This window comes from Hemitrygon akajei, chromosome 14 (assembly GCF_048418815.1).
Source record: "Hemitrygon akajei chromosome 14, sHemAka1.3, whole genome shotgun sequence".
Lineage (NCBI taxonomy): Eukaryota > Metazoa > Chordata > Chondrichthyes > Myliobatiformes > Dasyatidae > Hemitrygon > Hemitrygon akajei.
In genome coordinates, this window is record NC_133137.1 from 83,392,583 (window position 1) to 83,404,941 (window position 12,359).

General features: G+C 39.8%; 1 protein-coding gene across 2 annotated transcripts in view; it reads right to left on the bottom strand.

The window, feature by feature from the left end:
* Positions 1–6,823: 6,823 nt before the first annotated feature.
* net1 (neuroepithelial cell transforming 1) overlaps positions 6,824–12,359 on the bottom strand; it is a 117,505-nt gene continuing 111,969 nt past the window's right edge. For both annotated transcript variants that reach the window (XM_073066505.1, XM_073066504.1), the window contains 8 exons: positions 11,958–12,128; positions 11,295–11,357; positions 10,879–10,975; positions 10,477–10,553; positions 9,843–10,100; positions 9,167–9,337; positions 8,799–8,985; positions 6,824–8,239 (listed from right to left, as the gene is read on the bottom strand). In XM_073066505.1, the coding sequence (XP_072922606.1) occupies positions 7,800–8,239; positions 8,799–8,985; positions 9,167–9,337; positions 9,843–10,100; positions 10,477–10,553; positions 10,879–10,975; positions 11,295–11,357; positions 11,958–12,128 (1,464 nt within the window). In that variant the 3' untranslated portion in view covers positions 6,824–7,799. The remainder of the gene's footprint in view (positions 8,240–8,798; positions 8,986–9,166; positions 9,338–9,842; positions 10,101–10,476; positions 10,554–10,878; positions 10,976–11,294; positions 11,358–11,957; positions 12,129–12,359) is intronic.

Below are 12,359 nucleotides of genomic sequence, written 5' to 3' on the forward strand. Positions count from 1 at the left end.
AAGTCTCATTTTCACATGTGCTTTCGAGATGGAGTCAATGCTTGTGGCTCTACTTCCAAAGGTATCCATTATACAAATGCTGTTTGCACACTGCAGCTTAAAGAAGGAAGTCGGAGTGACTTTCATTCTGGAGTGGAGGCAATGCAAAGTCAAAATACTACTTATTATCAAAGTATATATGTATTGTTACCATGTACTACCCTGAAATTCATTTTCTCGCAGGCATTTACAGGAACATAAAGAAATACATTAGAATTTATGAAAAAGCTATATTTCAACAAAGACTGACAAACAACTGTAACACCCTGGGAAAGGTTTCACTAAAAACATAATGGTTTTTCTGTAGAAGCAGTGTTTGGGTTATGGTTAGAGATAACGGGTGAGCTGGGTCCTTTGTTCAGCAGGAGGTGAAGGGGGAAGATGCTGGAGAGAACCGGTCATAGGTGGGGGACTGAGATTCGATGGAGCAAGATGCCGCAGTCACCCGAGGATCGGTGAATAAGACTTTTGGAAGAGTTGAGCTCCAACTTGTGCACATTTGACTGTTTAATTATAATGGGCCCTTTTTGTTTTTTCTTTCTCTTTACTAACCCTTTAGTTAAGATTCATAAATATAATTCCTTCAATCGTATGCAGTCTGCTGCCTGTTATTTCTGGGCACTGAGTTGTGACAGGGTAGTGAGTTACACGGCATCCACACAAACCGGGGTTTGGGGTGGCAGAGCTGTCTCAGTCCCATGGGTTTCGCAGGACCAGAGTGTGTATTCCCCAGGCTTGCGCAGCTAAGGAAACCAGCGGGGTTTCACAACCAGCATGCAAAAGAAGACAAAAATAAATTCTGAGACATGGGTTATAAAGAGTCCTTGAGAGTGGGCCTGTAGGTTGTAAAACCATTCAGAGATGTGGTCAGTGAAGTTATCCACACCAGTCCAGGACTGGTGGTTGAAGGGTAATATCTATTCCTGAACCTGGTGGTGTGGGACCTAAGGCTTCTTGTTCCTCCAGCCTGATGGTAGGAATGAGAAGAGAGCATGGTCTGAATGGTCATGGTACTTGATGATGGATGCTGCTTTCTTGGGGCAGTGCTCCATGTAAATATGCTCAATGGTGGGAAGGCTTTTCCTGTGATGAACTGGGCCTTGTCCACCATGCTCTGTACGTTTTTCTGTTCCAAACCAGGTTGTGATGCCATCAGCCAGGATACCCTCCAGTGTGCATCTGTGGAAGTTTGCTGAAGTTGTCAATGCAGGCTTAACAGTTTCCCACTTGTCCTGTAGAATAGCTTCACTTCTGCAGAAATCACATGATAGATTTTCTATTCTTAATTTTCTTATCTATTATGAACTTATTGAGTATGCCCACAACAAAATGAATCTCAGGGTTGTATATGTTGACATGTATGTACTTTGATAATGAATTTACTTTGAACTTTGAACGTTGGAAGCGAACTGCAGCACTTCAGTAAGGAGGGTTGAGAAATGCATTGGGATGGTGACAGCATTTTACTCAGCCCCTGTCAGCACCAAGACTGGATCTGTCATGTACTGGCTGGCTGGTTAGAATCACAGGCTGCATACCATTGTGAAGCAGACACAAGACTGAGACAAATTTCCATTGGTGACCAATTATGAGCAAGATGCTACACAATCTCTCAATTGACGTTAAGTCAGTAAAGGCCATGGGTTGTGGTTGATGAGTCTATGCACAATGTTGATCCTTGTTGATTCAAGATGACACTGGTGAAACATGGCAATGGTTAGCAGGCAGCTTACAAAACTTCTAAATATATTTCTTCTGGACTATTCTCACTGCAATCCGCTACCCCTTTAAGTTATGCACTTTTGAATGTCCTAATGAACTAGCACGCATACCATCTTATAAGTGGATTTGGCGGACTTAACCCTCAAGAATGCATGTGCACCACCTTTAAGCAAATGAAGATACATCGCCAAGGCAAGAAGAGAGTGAAAAAGGGAGAACTCCAAGCCAGACTAAAACGTTGATGTATGAAACTTCCTCTACCCAGTATCTTGCTAGCAAATGTATAGTTGCTGGAGAACAAGACTGAGGACCTACTGGCAAGATTACTGTATGGGAGGTGAAATGATGGATTGCTGTGTTCTGTGTATCACAGAAATGTGGCTGACCTCAGATATGGCAGATACAGTACTTCAGTAAGACTTACGGGTTTCTCGATATACCGGATGGACCGGCTGTTTCAGAGATGGCAAAAGGTGGGGGGGGGGGGTCTGTGTTTCATGATAAATTACTTATGGTGCTTGAACATGGCGGTTTTGTTGTGCTCTTGTTTCCCCAACTGTAACATCTGCTGATTAAGTGCCGACCATTCTACTTACCAAGAGCATTCCCCTCAGTGATCCTGACCACAGTTTACACACTACCAAAGACCAACGTTAAGCAGACACTTGAGGTGCTGAGTGTCACGATTAGCAAACAAGAAAACAGCCTATCCCAATACCTTTCAAATCATTGTCAGAGACTCCAATTAGGCTTGTTTGAAGAAATCTCTGCCCAATTATCTTCAACGTGTCATCTGCAGCACAAGGTGTGCCCTAACACTGTCGACCATCATTATACTACGATTAGGAATGCCTACTGTTCGATCCGTAGACTGCATTTCAGGAAATCTGAAAGCTGTCCTTCTTCGACCTGCATACAGGCAGAGACCAAAGAGTAAGACTCCAGAAGTAAGGACAAGAAAGAGAGGCAGAGTAGCAGTTATGGGTTTGTTTTGAGTCAACGGACTGGGCTGTGTTCAAGGGCTCATCAGAGGATCTGAACGAATATGCTACAGTTGTCATGGACTTCATAAAAAAGTTGCAGACAAGTGCGTCCCCACAAAATAATTCAGTCTTCCCCGAACAGAAGCCCTGGATGAACCATGAGATTCACAATGTACTGAGGCCAGATCAGTGGCATTCAGGTCTAGTATACCACCTCACATGCAAAGTGGCAACTTCAGACTAAACTTGAATCACTGAAGGATGCTCGAAAGCTGTGCCGAGGCTTGAATGCTATCACCTCCTGCGAAGTGAAACCAAGCGGCATAGCTGACAAGTTATGCTCCCAAATGAGCTCAATGCCTTTTATACTTGCTTTGACCATCAAAACATGGAGGCATCTTCAGAACTCCTGCATCTCCTGATGACACGGTGATTTCAGTCTCTGAGGACGACTTGAGAGCATCCTTCAGGAGGGCAAACCCACGGAAAGCATCTGGCCTAGATGGGGTACCTGGCCGAGTACTAAAGAGCTGAGCTGATCAAATGTCTGGTGTGTTCACTGATATCTTCAACGTCTCACTTCTGCAGTCTGACGTACCCATCTGCATCAAGCAGGCTTCAATCGTACTGGTGGCTAAGAATGAAATAACCCGCCTCTATGACTATCGTCCAGTAGCACTTACTTCCACTGTGATGAAGTGTTCTGAGAGGTTGGTGATGAAATGTATCAACTCCTGCCCGAGAAGCAACTTGGATCCACTTCAATTTGCCCACCGTCACACAGTAGATGCCAGTTCACTGGGACTTCACTCAGCCTTGGAACACCGGAGAGTGAAAATGCATCCATCAGGATGCTCTTTATCGACTACAGCTCAGCATTCAACACCATCATCCCCTCAAAACTAATCAATCAGCTTCAAGACCTTGGCCTCAATACCTCCTTGTGCGATTGGATCGCTGACTTCCTCACTTGCAGACCACAGTCAGTTCAGATTGGCAACATCTCCTCCACAATCACTATCTTCACAGGTGCACCACAAGGCTGTATGCTTAGTCCCCAGCTCTACTTATGACTGTGAGGCTAAGTACAGCCCTATTGCCAATTTTAAGTTTGCTGATGGCACCACTGTCATTGGCCAAATCAAAGGTGGTGACGAATATATAGGAGGGAGATTAAAAATATAGCTCAGTAGTGCCATAACAACAACCTTTCACTCAATGTCAGCAAGACCAAGGAGCAGGTTATAGACTACAGGAGGAAGAATCGGAAGGTCCATAAGTCGGTCCTTATTGGGGATCAAAGGTGGAGAGGGTCAGAAACATCAAGTTCCTCAGTGTTATTGTTTCAGAGGATCATTTCTGGGTTCTGCACATAGATGCATTACAAGGAAAGGGTGACTATGCCTCTACTTTCTTAGAAGTTTGTGAAGATTCAGCATGTCATCTAAAACTCTGAGAAGCTTCTATAGGTGAGCAGTGCAGAGTATATTGATTGGTTGCATCACAGCCTGGTATGGAAACACTAATGCCCTTGAAAGGAAATTCCTCCAAAAAGTAATGGATACAGCCCAGTCCGTCACAGGTAAACACTCCTCACCATTGAGCACATCTACATGGAGCACTGTTGCAGGAAAACTGCATCTATCAAGGACCCCCACCATTCAGGCTATGCTCTCTTCTCACTGCTGCTATCAAGGAGGTGGTACAGGAGCCTCAGGCCCCACACCACCAGGTTCGGGAACAGTTATTACCCCTCAACCATCAGGCTCTTGAACCAGAGAGGATAACTTCACTCATCCCCTTACTGAAGTATTCCCACAACCTTTTAATAATTCATCTCATGTTCTCGATATTTATTCATTTACCTATTATTACTTTTTTCTTTTGTATTTGTAGTTTGTTGTCTCTTGCACATTGATGTTTGTCCTTGTTTGGTGCTCTTTCATCAATATTATTTGTTTCTCTGCATTTACTGTGAATGCTTGCAAGAATCTCAAGGTTGTATATTGTGATGTATACGTACTTTGATAATAAATTTACTTTGAACTATTTGTGAATTGTTATGAGTCAGGGAGATCTTTTAGCATTGGGAGACCACTGGCAATTACTACCTCCCTTTAATGCAGCAGAGCAGGCCCTTTGTAGTTAGCACAGCAGGATCTATTTTTTTAAAACTTGAAAATGGCCCTGACTACAGTGTGTAAACTCTTCCTGCATGCTGTGCCTCGTGACTAATGAAACTGTTCATCTGGACTGGCAGACCAGTCTATTCATTTCCATAGACACTGTCCGACTTGGTGAGTTTCTCCAGCATTTTGTGTGTTGCTCAGGCTTTCCAGCATCCGCAGAATTGCTTGGGTTAGTAACTGGTGCACCTAGGCCTGTATTAATTGGTATATAGACTTTTTTGATTTGGCTTTAATCGGGTATGACAGAGGCACTAGACCAGATAGTTTGTGGGTACATGGAGGCTGAGCTCCAACAGGAAACCAGTGATATAATCATCAAATGAGATTTTTTAAAAAAGCACAGGGAGGCCCAGCAGCTTACTAATAACTATGGAATGTGCAGATTCTTCTGAACTGTCAGGATCACTTAAGGCATCAATGGGGCAGGGATGAATTTTACAAATGCAGAGAGGCAGTCACTGCCCATCAGAAGAAACACAAGAAAAATTCTAACGATGATTCTGCACTTGATTCCATACCACAGCGAATTCTGGTCCAACCTTTCCCTCACCCCTTGTTGGTAACTCATCAAATCTGCCTCCACCAACTTGATTACGGGATTGTACACAACTCAAGTACATAAAAATATTTAAATATTTAACATCAACACTACTGGCATAACTTCAACCGAAGTATCCTAACCAGATGCTACAGTCTCCAGTTAATACGATTTTATCAGATAAAGATCAAATAAGAAGCCAAATACTGGAAAAGTACATGGACACTGAGAGGCTCAAACATACATACAAGAGATTCTGTAGATGCTGGAAATCTAGAGCCTCACACAGAAAATAAAAGATAAACTCAGCATATCAGACAGCATCTAAAGAGTTGTTGTTTCAGACTGAGATGCTTCTTAAGTGTCTGCTGAGTTCCTCCAGCATTTTGTGTGGGGCTCATAAGTAGTATTTATATTCACATATGATAGATAAACACATAGTGATTAATTAGAAATACCCAGAATCTGTGTTCTCATGAAGTCATTGACCTGAAAATTTAACTTTCCCTCTCTGCACTTACTGTCTGCCTGAAAATTCCAATAGCAATTTCCATTTTACTTTGGAGTGCCAGAAGCTGTAGTATTTTACTTTTGTAGTGAGATTTAGTAGGTGCTTACAATTAGGAGGGATATTGATGATAAATACACTGCTGTTTTATCTGGCAGGAGTTCCACAATCCACAGGGGAGAAATTTAAAGCAACTTATTTAAATGACCAGTATACCATCTAAAAGAAAGACTCAATGGCACCAACTTGAGGGAACTGGAGAAAAGGAAAATTTTGCAGGACATTGTTATTAGGTATGTCTTTCAAATAGAAGGCAAATGGCCCGCAAAGTGTGATTTTATTCAAAAAATAGAGCCTTATCAAAGATGATTTTCAAAATAGAAAAGAACTAGGGGTTCAATCCAACTATAGTTTAAGATAAAATTCTCATTTCAATGTTGAAACTGGATATTATATCTGAATTATTCCACCTACAAAAGGACTGTAGAGTGGATGTGGAGAGGATATTTCCTATGGTGGGAAATTCCAAGAATAATGGACACAGCCTCAGAATAGAGGAGCATCCTTTTAGAACAGAGGTGAGGAGGAATTTCTTTAGCCAGAGTGGTAAGTCTTTGGAATTCTTTGCCACAGGCAGCTGTGGGGGCCAAGTCTTTATGTACATTTAAGGAAGAAGTTGATAGATTCTTGACTGGTCAGGGCATGAAGGGATGTGGGAAGAAGGGAGGAGATTGGGACCGAGAGGAAAATTGGATCAGCCATGATGAAGTGGTGGCACAAACTCAATGGGCCAAATGGTCTTATGGTAGGAATCATTGTTAAATACAAGAAACACACAGGTCAATTATAGATTATTATTTTCCAGTTTTATTATACATTTGACTCCAGTAATCTGTACATTAGAGAAATGCCCATCAGTCTATTACCTCCTTATCAGGTGTACTCTACACACAGTCACATTCTAAACTCCTTCTCTGCACTCACCCACACAATAATACTTGTTCCATTAAACGCTGCTACTTCCCTCCCACCCTGTCATATTGCAACATTACTGTTTAAATTTACAGCCATCTGTGAACTTTTAAAACTCATGACTAATTACTAATTATTTTCCATCAAGCAGCTTACTTCTAAGTCCATTAGATACACATTCTTCTAACCTTCTGCGACTTTCTAGCACCTTTCAAAATTCCTTGGCATTTCCCTCAGTAGTCCAAAGCACAAAACACATTTTATATGCTTGCTCTGACAAAGATAATACAGCAGATGTATGGTCTTCAACATAATTACAGGAATGGCTCAATCGCATAACACCAGAAGGATTGACAAATTCTGAAATCTTAAAAAACATGTAAATATAATAAATCAAAAGTACTTTATCTTAGAAGAAAGGTTTTTCTCTCTAAATGATATTACATGGGAACATCACTTAATTAAAAAATGTAACAAAAAATTTAATTATCTACAAAAAATATTGAATTTTAAAATACCTGCAGGATATATGGATGGCCAAAGGGAATGTACAACACAAAAATATTAGCAAATGCCATTTACAAGACTGAAACAGAGTTTTTGAACCAAAATCTATTACAACAAAGAACCCAGTAATTTAAAAAATTACTATTGGGTTATTAAGAGATTTAGTCACTTTGGAGAAGAACCAACAGTAGTTCAAAGATAACTGGATTTAATAGCTGCCAAATTTTATATGGAGAGAGAAGAGTAACAAGATTGGCGAATTAATCCTGGTGCTAAACCAAAGTACAAACATTGTACAGATATATAAATAGAGTCCGCTTCATAAGCCGAGAACAGGCGTGTCACACCAATGTTTCTGTTCTCTTTGTCATTTGTTCCTGCTGCTGGATCACTTCAGTGCTGGCTTTTGACATGGAGTCACACTGTTCTATTGAATCCTCGCTCTCTATGCTGTTTCTTAGGCTGCTTGATTCAGAATCACTCGTGTCCATATTGGAGCCAGTCTCTGAACCACTATCTGCCATTTCCACCCCTTCAGAGAGGCAAGGCGCCTGCCCTTCCTGCTGAAGTTCTGTTGTATGTTGAGAGTCTTTCTCACACTCTTCAGCTAAATCAGAGAGCTCTTGGTGGTCTGTCGGATGAGGTGCCGACTGGTAGAGTGATATGGCATTCCGTATGCAATTCATCCACTGCTGTTTGTTGTAAATGTCATTGGCCTGTAGCGTATGCGATGACTGTCCCTGTGTTGCATGTTGGAAACGGACTTTGAAGATGTTTTTGGCTGTGGATAAAAGAACATAAAATAACGATTTCAGTGATAAAGAATAAAAAATTTAAAAAGTTAGAATTTTCCATTAACTAGCATTACAATTAAAACAAATCTTGAGTATACAAATGGAATAATATTATGTCTTTTAATATTATAAGACTTTAAAGTATTTATTTTCTAAGCTAGTCATCAAACAATATGCAGCGAATATTCATTTTGAAGTAACTGGAGGAAATTATAGGATGGATATGAGGTAGGTGTTTTTTCTTTACACAGAGAGTTGTGGGTGTGTGGAACACTCTGCCAGGAGTGGTGGTAGAGGCAGATATATTAGGGGCATTTAGGAAACTCCGATAGGCATGTGGTTGATAGAAAAATGGAAGGTTATGTAGAAGGGAAAGGTTAGATTGATGATAGAGTAGGTTAAAATGTTGGCACAACATTGTGGGCTGAAAGGCCTGTACTGTGCTGTAGTGTTCTATATTCTACAATAAAAGCATAGCAAGGCATCTTGGAGTTACAACTCAGACATTTACTTAGCCACTACATTCAATAGTAAGCCTCAGCTTACCTTTGTCAGAATTGCTGAAAGCTCCTCTGAAGGAGCCACCCATTTTGGTATCGCCATCTTGTAGGTCTTCCAGCAGAAGATCTTTAACAGGCATCGGCTGACGGTATACTTGGTAACACTGACGGTCATTGCGAGATACTGGGCGAGTCAGTACTAAGACTTCTTGGAATAGGAAGACGTATAGTTTCTGGAATTGTGAAAAGTTGTTAAATTATTTTTCATTAGAAATATGTAGGCTGTTTAATAACTCATAAATCAGTATCTACAAAATATATAACCTATGGGCAATGACATTTCAGTATTGTTTAAGCTATAGTTGGGCCTAAGTATAACAAAATTATGTAATGGTAAGATGAAACTAAACATACCGTCCCCCGATTGTTTCGCAACTCCCCATGGCAAAGAAGGGCTTTGCTGCCTTCAATTCGTGGATCCTTCTGCCTTTCATCCAGGTAATCCAGCTTGTCAATGTAGTACTGACAATCAGACTCTCCTTTCTTCACATTGATGTCTGATAGAACTGCTTGAATGATAGCAATCTGGAAAAGCAAAACCTAACTATCAGCAAGCACAATTAACTGTACACCAATACTTACAAAATAAAACTGGCAGTGTTCAATAAAAGATCGAAGAAGCACGATCTAAAGAAATCGTAATAATTAAAATAAAAATTGGAAACAAAATAGACACCTCATTTACTTTGGTGAATACCACTAATATTGTTTCACTATCACATCAGGAACACGGAAAACATGCAGATACACCAGAAGAACAAAGAGGAGAGTTAGTGATGTTTCATAAGTGCAAGGCAAATCCTTGGCTCACATGACTAAAGAACATGGTGGCCAACATGTTCTTTAGGCATGGAGTCAAGTTGTATTTGAATCTGCTTCCTACATATCAGATATTCCTATTTGACAATAGATTGAACAAAGACGGATGTAGGAGTAATAGTCTAGATGATTTCCTTATTCTGTAATTCATATAGAAAATGTATGGGTCAGACTTGTAGAAAAAACTAAACCCCACATAACTGAAACTTACCGCATCCTCCAAATTCTTCTGGTCCGAGTGTCCACCAGGTGTATGCCGCAGTATCTCCTTCAACAGCAGGGGGTACTTAACTAAACGGCTGCGAGGAATATCCAGGAAACTCCAAAGGTCCAGCTTCCTGCTGAAGGGCGACTCGAGGCAGCGTTGAAGGAAATCCTGCACTCTCTTGTCTTGCTTCTTTTGATCCAAGAGAGCCTTTGCTGCCAGCTGGTTACTGCAATATTCTTTGTATTCATCAAGCCTGGGCAACTGGATACAAAGAACACATGCTTGAGAATAAAGAAAAGTGGTGGACCCTGAAGTCAATTTATATCAATTAATATGTTACTTCATACTAACAGAACAGAACAAATTAATAACTTTGATGCCATCAGCTATTTAACAGAGTTGAAAAACCAGCATTATTCCTCATGTGATGAGAGAATCTGCAGATGCTGGAAATCCAAGCAAAACACACAAAATGCTGGAACTCAGCATGCCAGGCAACAGCTATAGAAAAGAGCAAACAGTCGATATTTTGGGCTGAGAACCCTTCTTTTCCATAGATTCTGCCTGGCCTGCTGAGTTCATCCAGCATTCTGTGTGTTGCTATTGCTTCTCACGTAATGATTTTAAAACAACTTACCCAATTTACAAGGATGTGACCAATTTCTTCTACTGTCCCATCTTGCTTTGTAACTTTAGTCAGCTTGGTTAGCAACTCTGGATGAAAACAAACACATTATAATTTAGTTGTCAGCAGCATGCAGTACAACCAACACTTCAGAAATAGAATATACTTTCAAAGATGATTTTGATAAACATCAAATGTTACCATAGCTCTGGACCATTAAATTGGATCAATTCATCACAAAACCTTCTGAATAATTTAGATCGTTAAGAAATTTTGTTTTTAGTTATGGGTAATAGCCTCACGTTGCTCATCAATATTGTTAATTTGACTTGAATTATCTTGCATTTGGAAACGAAAAGTGACACAATAATACTACCAACATTCCCTATTGATAAATCTTCAAAACATATTCACCTTCATGCAGGGGGATATAAGAATCAAGAGCTCCAAAGATCTGGGTTAGTTCTCCTTCTGTCATGATGGATAACTTCAACATAGGATCATGATACGCCTATGCAAAAGAGACAAGTACATTAAATATTTACTTCTCGTTTTATATGGCAATAACATTTTTAATACTTAAATTAGCACCAAGCATCTGACCAGACCCTGTCATAATGTAAACTGTATTAATATACAGCTAAATTCTACTGTATATATATTGTATCATTCCTGCATCAAGAAGCTAAATGATTCTGATCTTTTATTTGCATTAAAAAAAATCAAAATGACCTACCATTATTTCATTTTGAGTATTTATACAACTGAAAGCATTTCCTAAATTGATTTGTATCTAAACAAGGATTTTTATGCTTCAACTTTATACTGACCTTCCTTGCTAATTTTAGGTCTTCAATTAGATCTTGCTCGCCACGAAAAAGCTCAAATATAGCCTGAGAAACAAAAATAAAATGACATCAGCGACATATACTTGACATAAAACAACTGTGCAAAGGATAGTACGTTTTTGAAGCTGACTTCAACTAATTCTTTTTTGAGTATTTTAAATCTGGCTAAAGTTGAACCAGATATAGGAGAAAGGAAAAGGTAAAGTATATAATGTTCTCCACGTAACAGAAGCAGCTTGTCAAAATTAACAAGCACTCTTTGCAGATAAATGCAGAATTAACATACAGAAACATTTCAATTTGGTGTTATGTCTAAACAGAATAAGTTAACTGTCCTGAGAAAAGCAAACATATTTGTGGACCTTGGATCAAAAAGCAGCAGAGGAAAGCCAAATTAAACAAAAGACTGACCCAAGAATGGCTGAATACAGTCTACAAAATTCTCAGAATAATTCCATCATTATGAAAATAACTTGAGAGGTTGAATGTAGCAGTTTCAACATTCTTGAAATGAAAACCTTAATTTATCTACTTAAGCTACCTTCCTTAAAGACTTCCAGCTATTTTGAGGTATCCAAATTTTTATTTTCTTACAAGGGTAAAATTCAAACAATGTGCAAGTAACTTTATTTTATGTACTCATACCTCTTGTCGTTTAATTTCCTTTGAAGAGAAATTCTGCTTTGTGTTCACGTCTAGAGTCTCCACCCACAACTTGCTGTTACGCCTCTTAGGTGGGGTCGGTGCTGAGGCTTTGCTACACACCCTTTGAAGGCAACCTGGAGATTTGTTATCACTACGGAAAGTGATGGATCTCTGCAGATGGAGAAACAGGACTCATTAGCAGTCTGAAATTGCATATAAGAGTAAAGCAACTAATCTAGTCATGTTTGAAGACAGCTTATATACTAGTCTGAACTCAAATCGCAATATCCTTAAAATAAGGAACTGCCTTTGTGGAATGATTGCTTTCAAAATGGTCTGACTGTGGTTTCACCGCTGCCGTAGGGCGAATCAGCATTAAAGGAGGGAAATTTAAAAATCCGG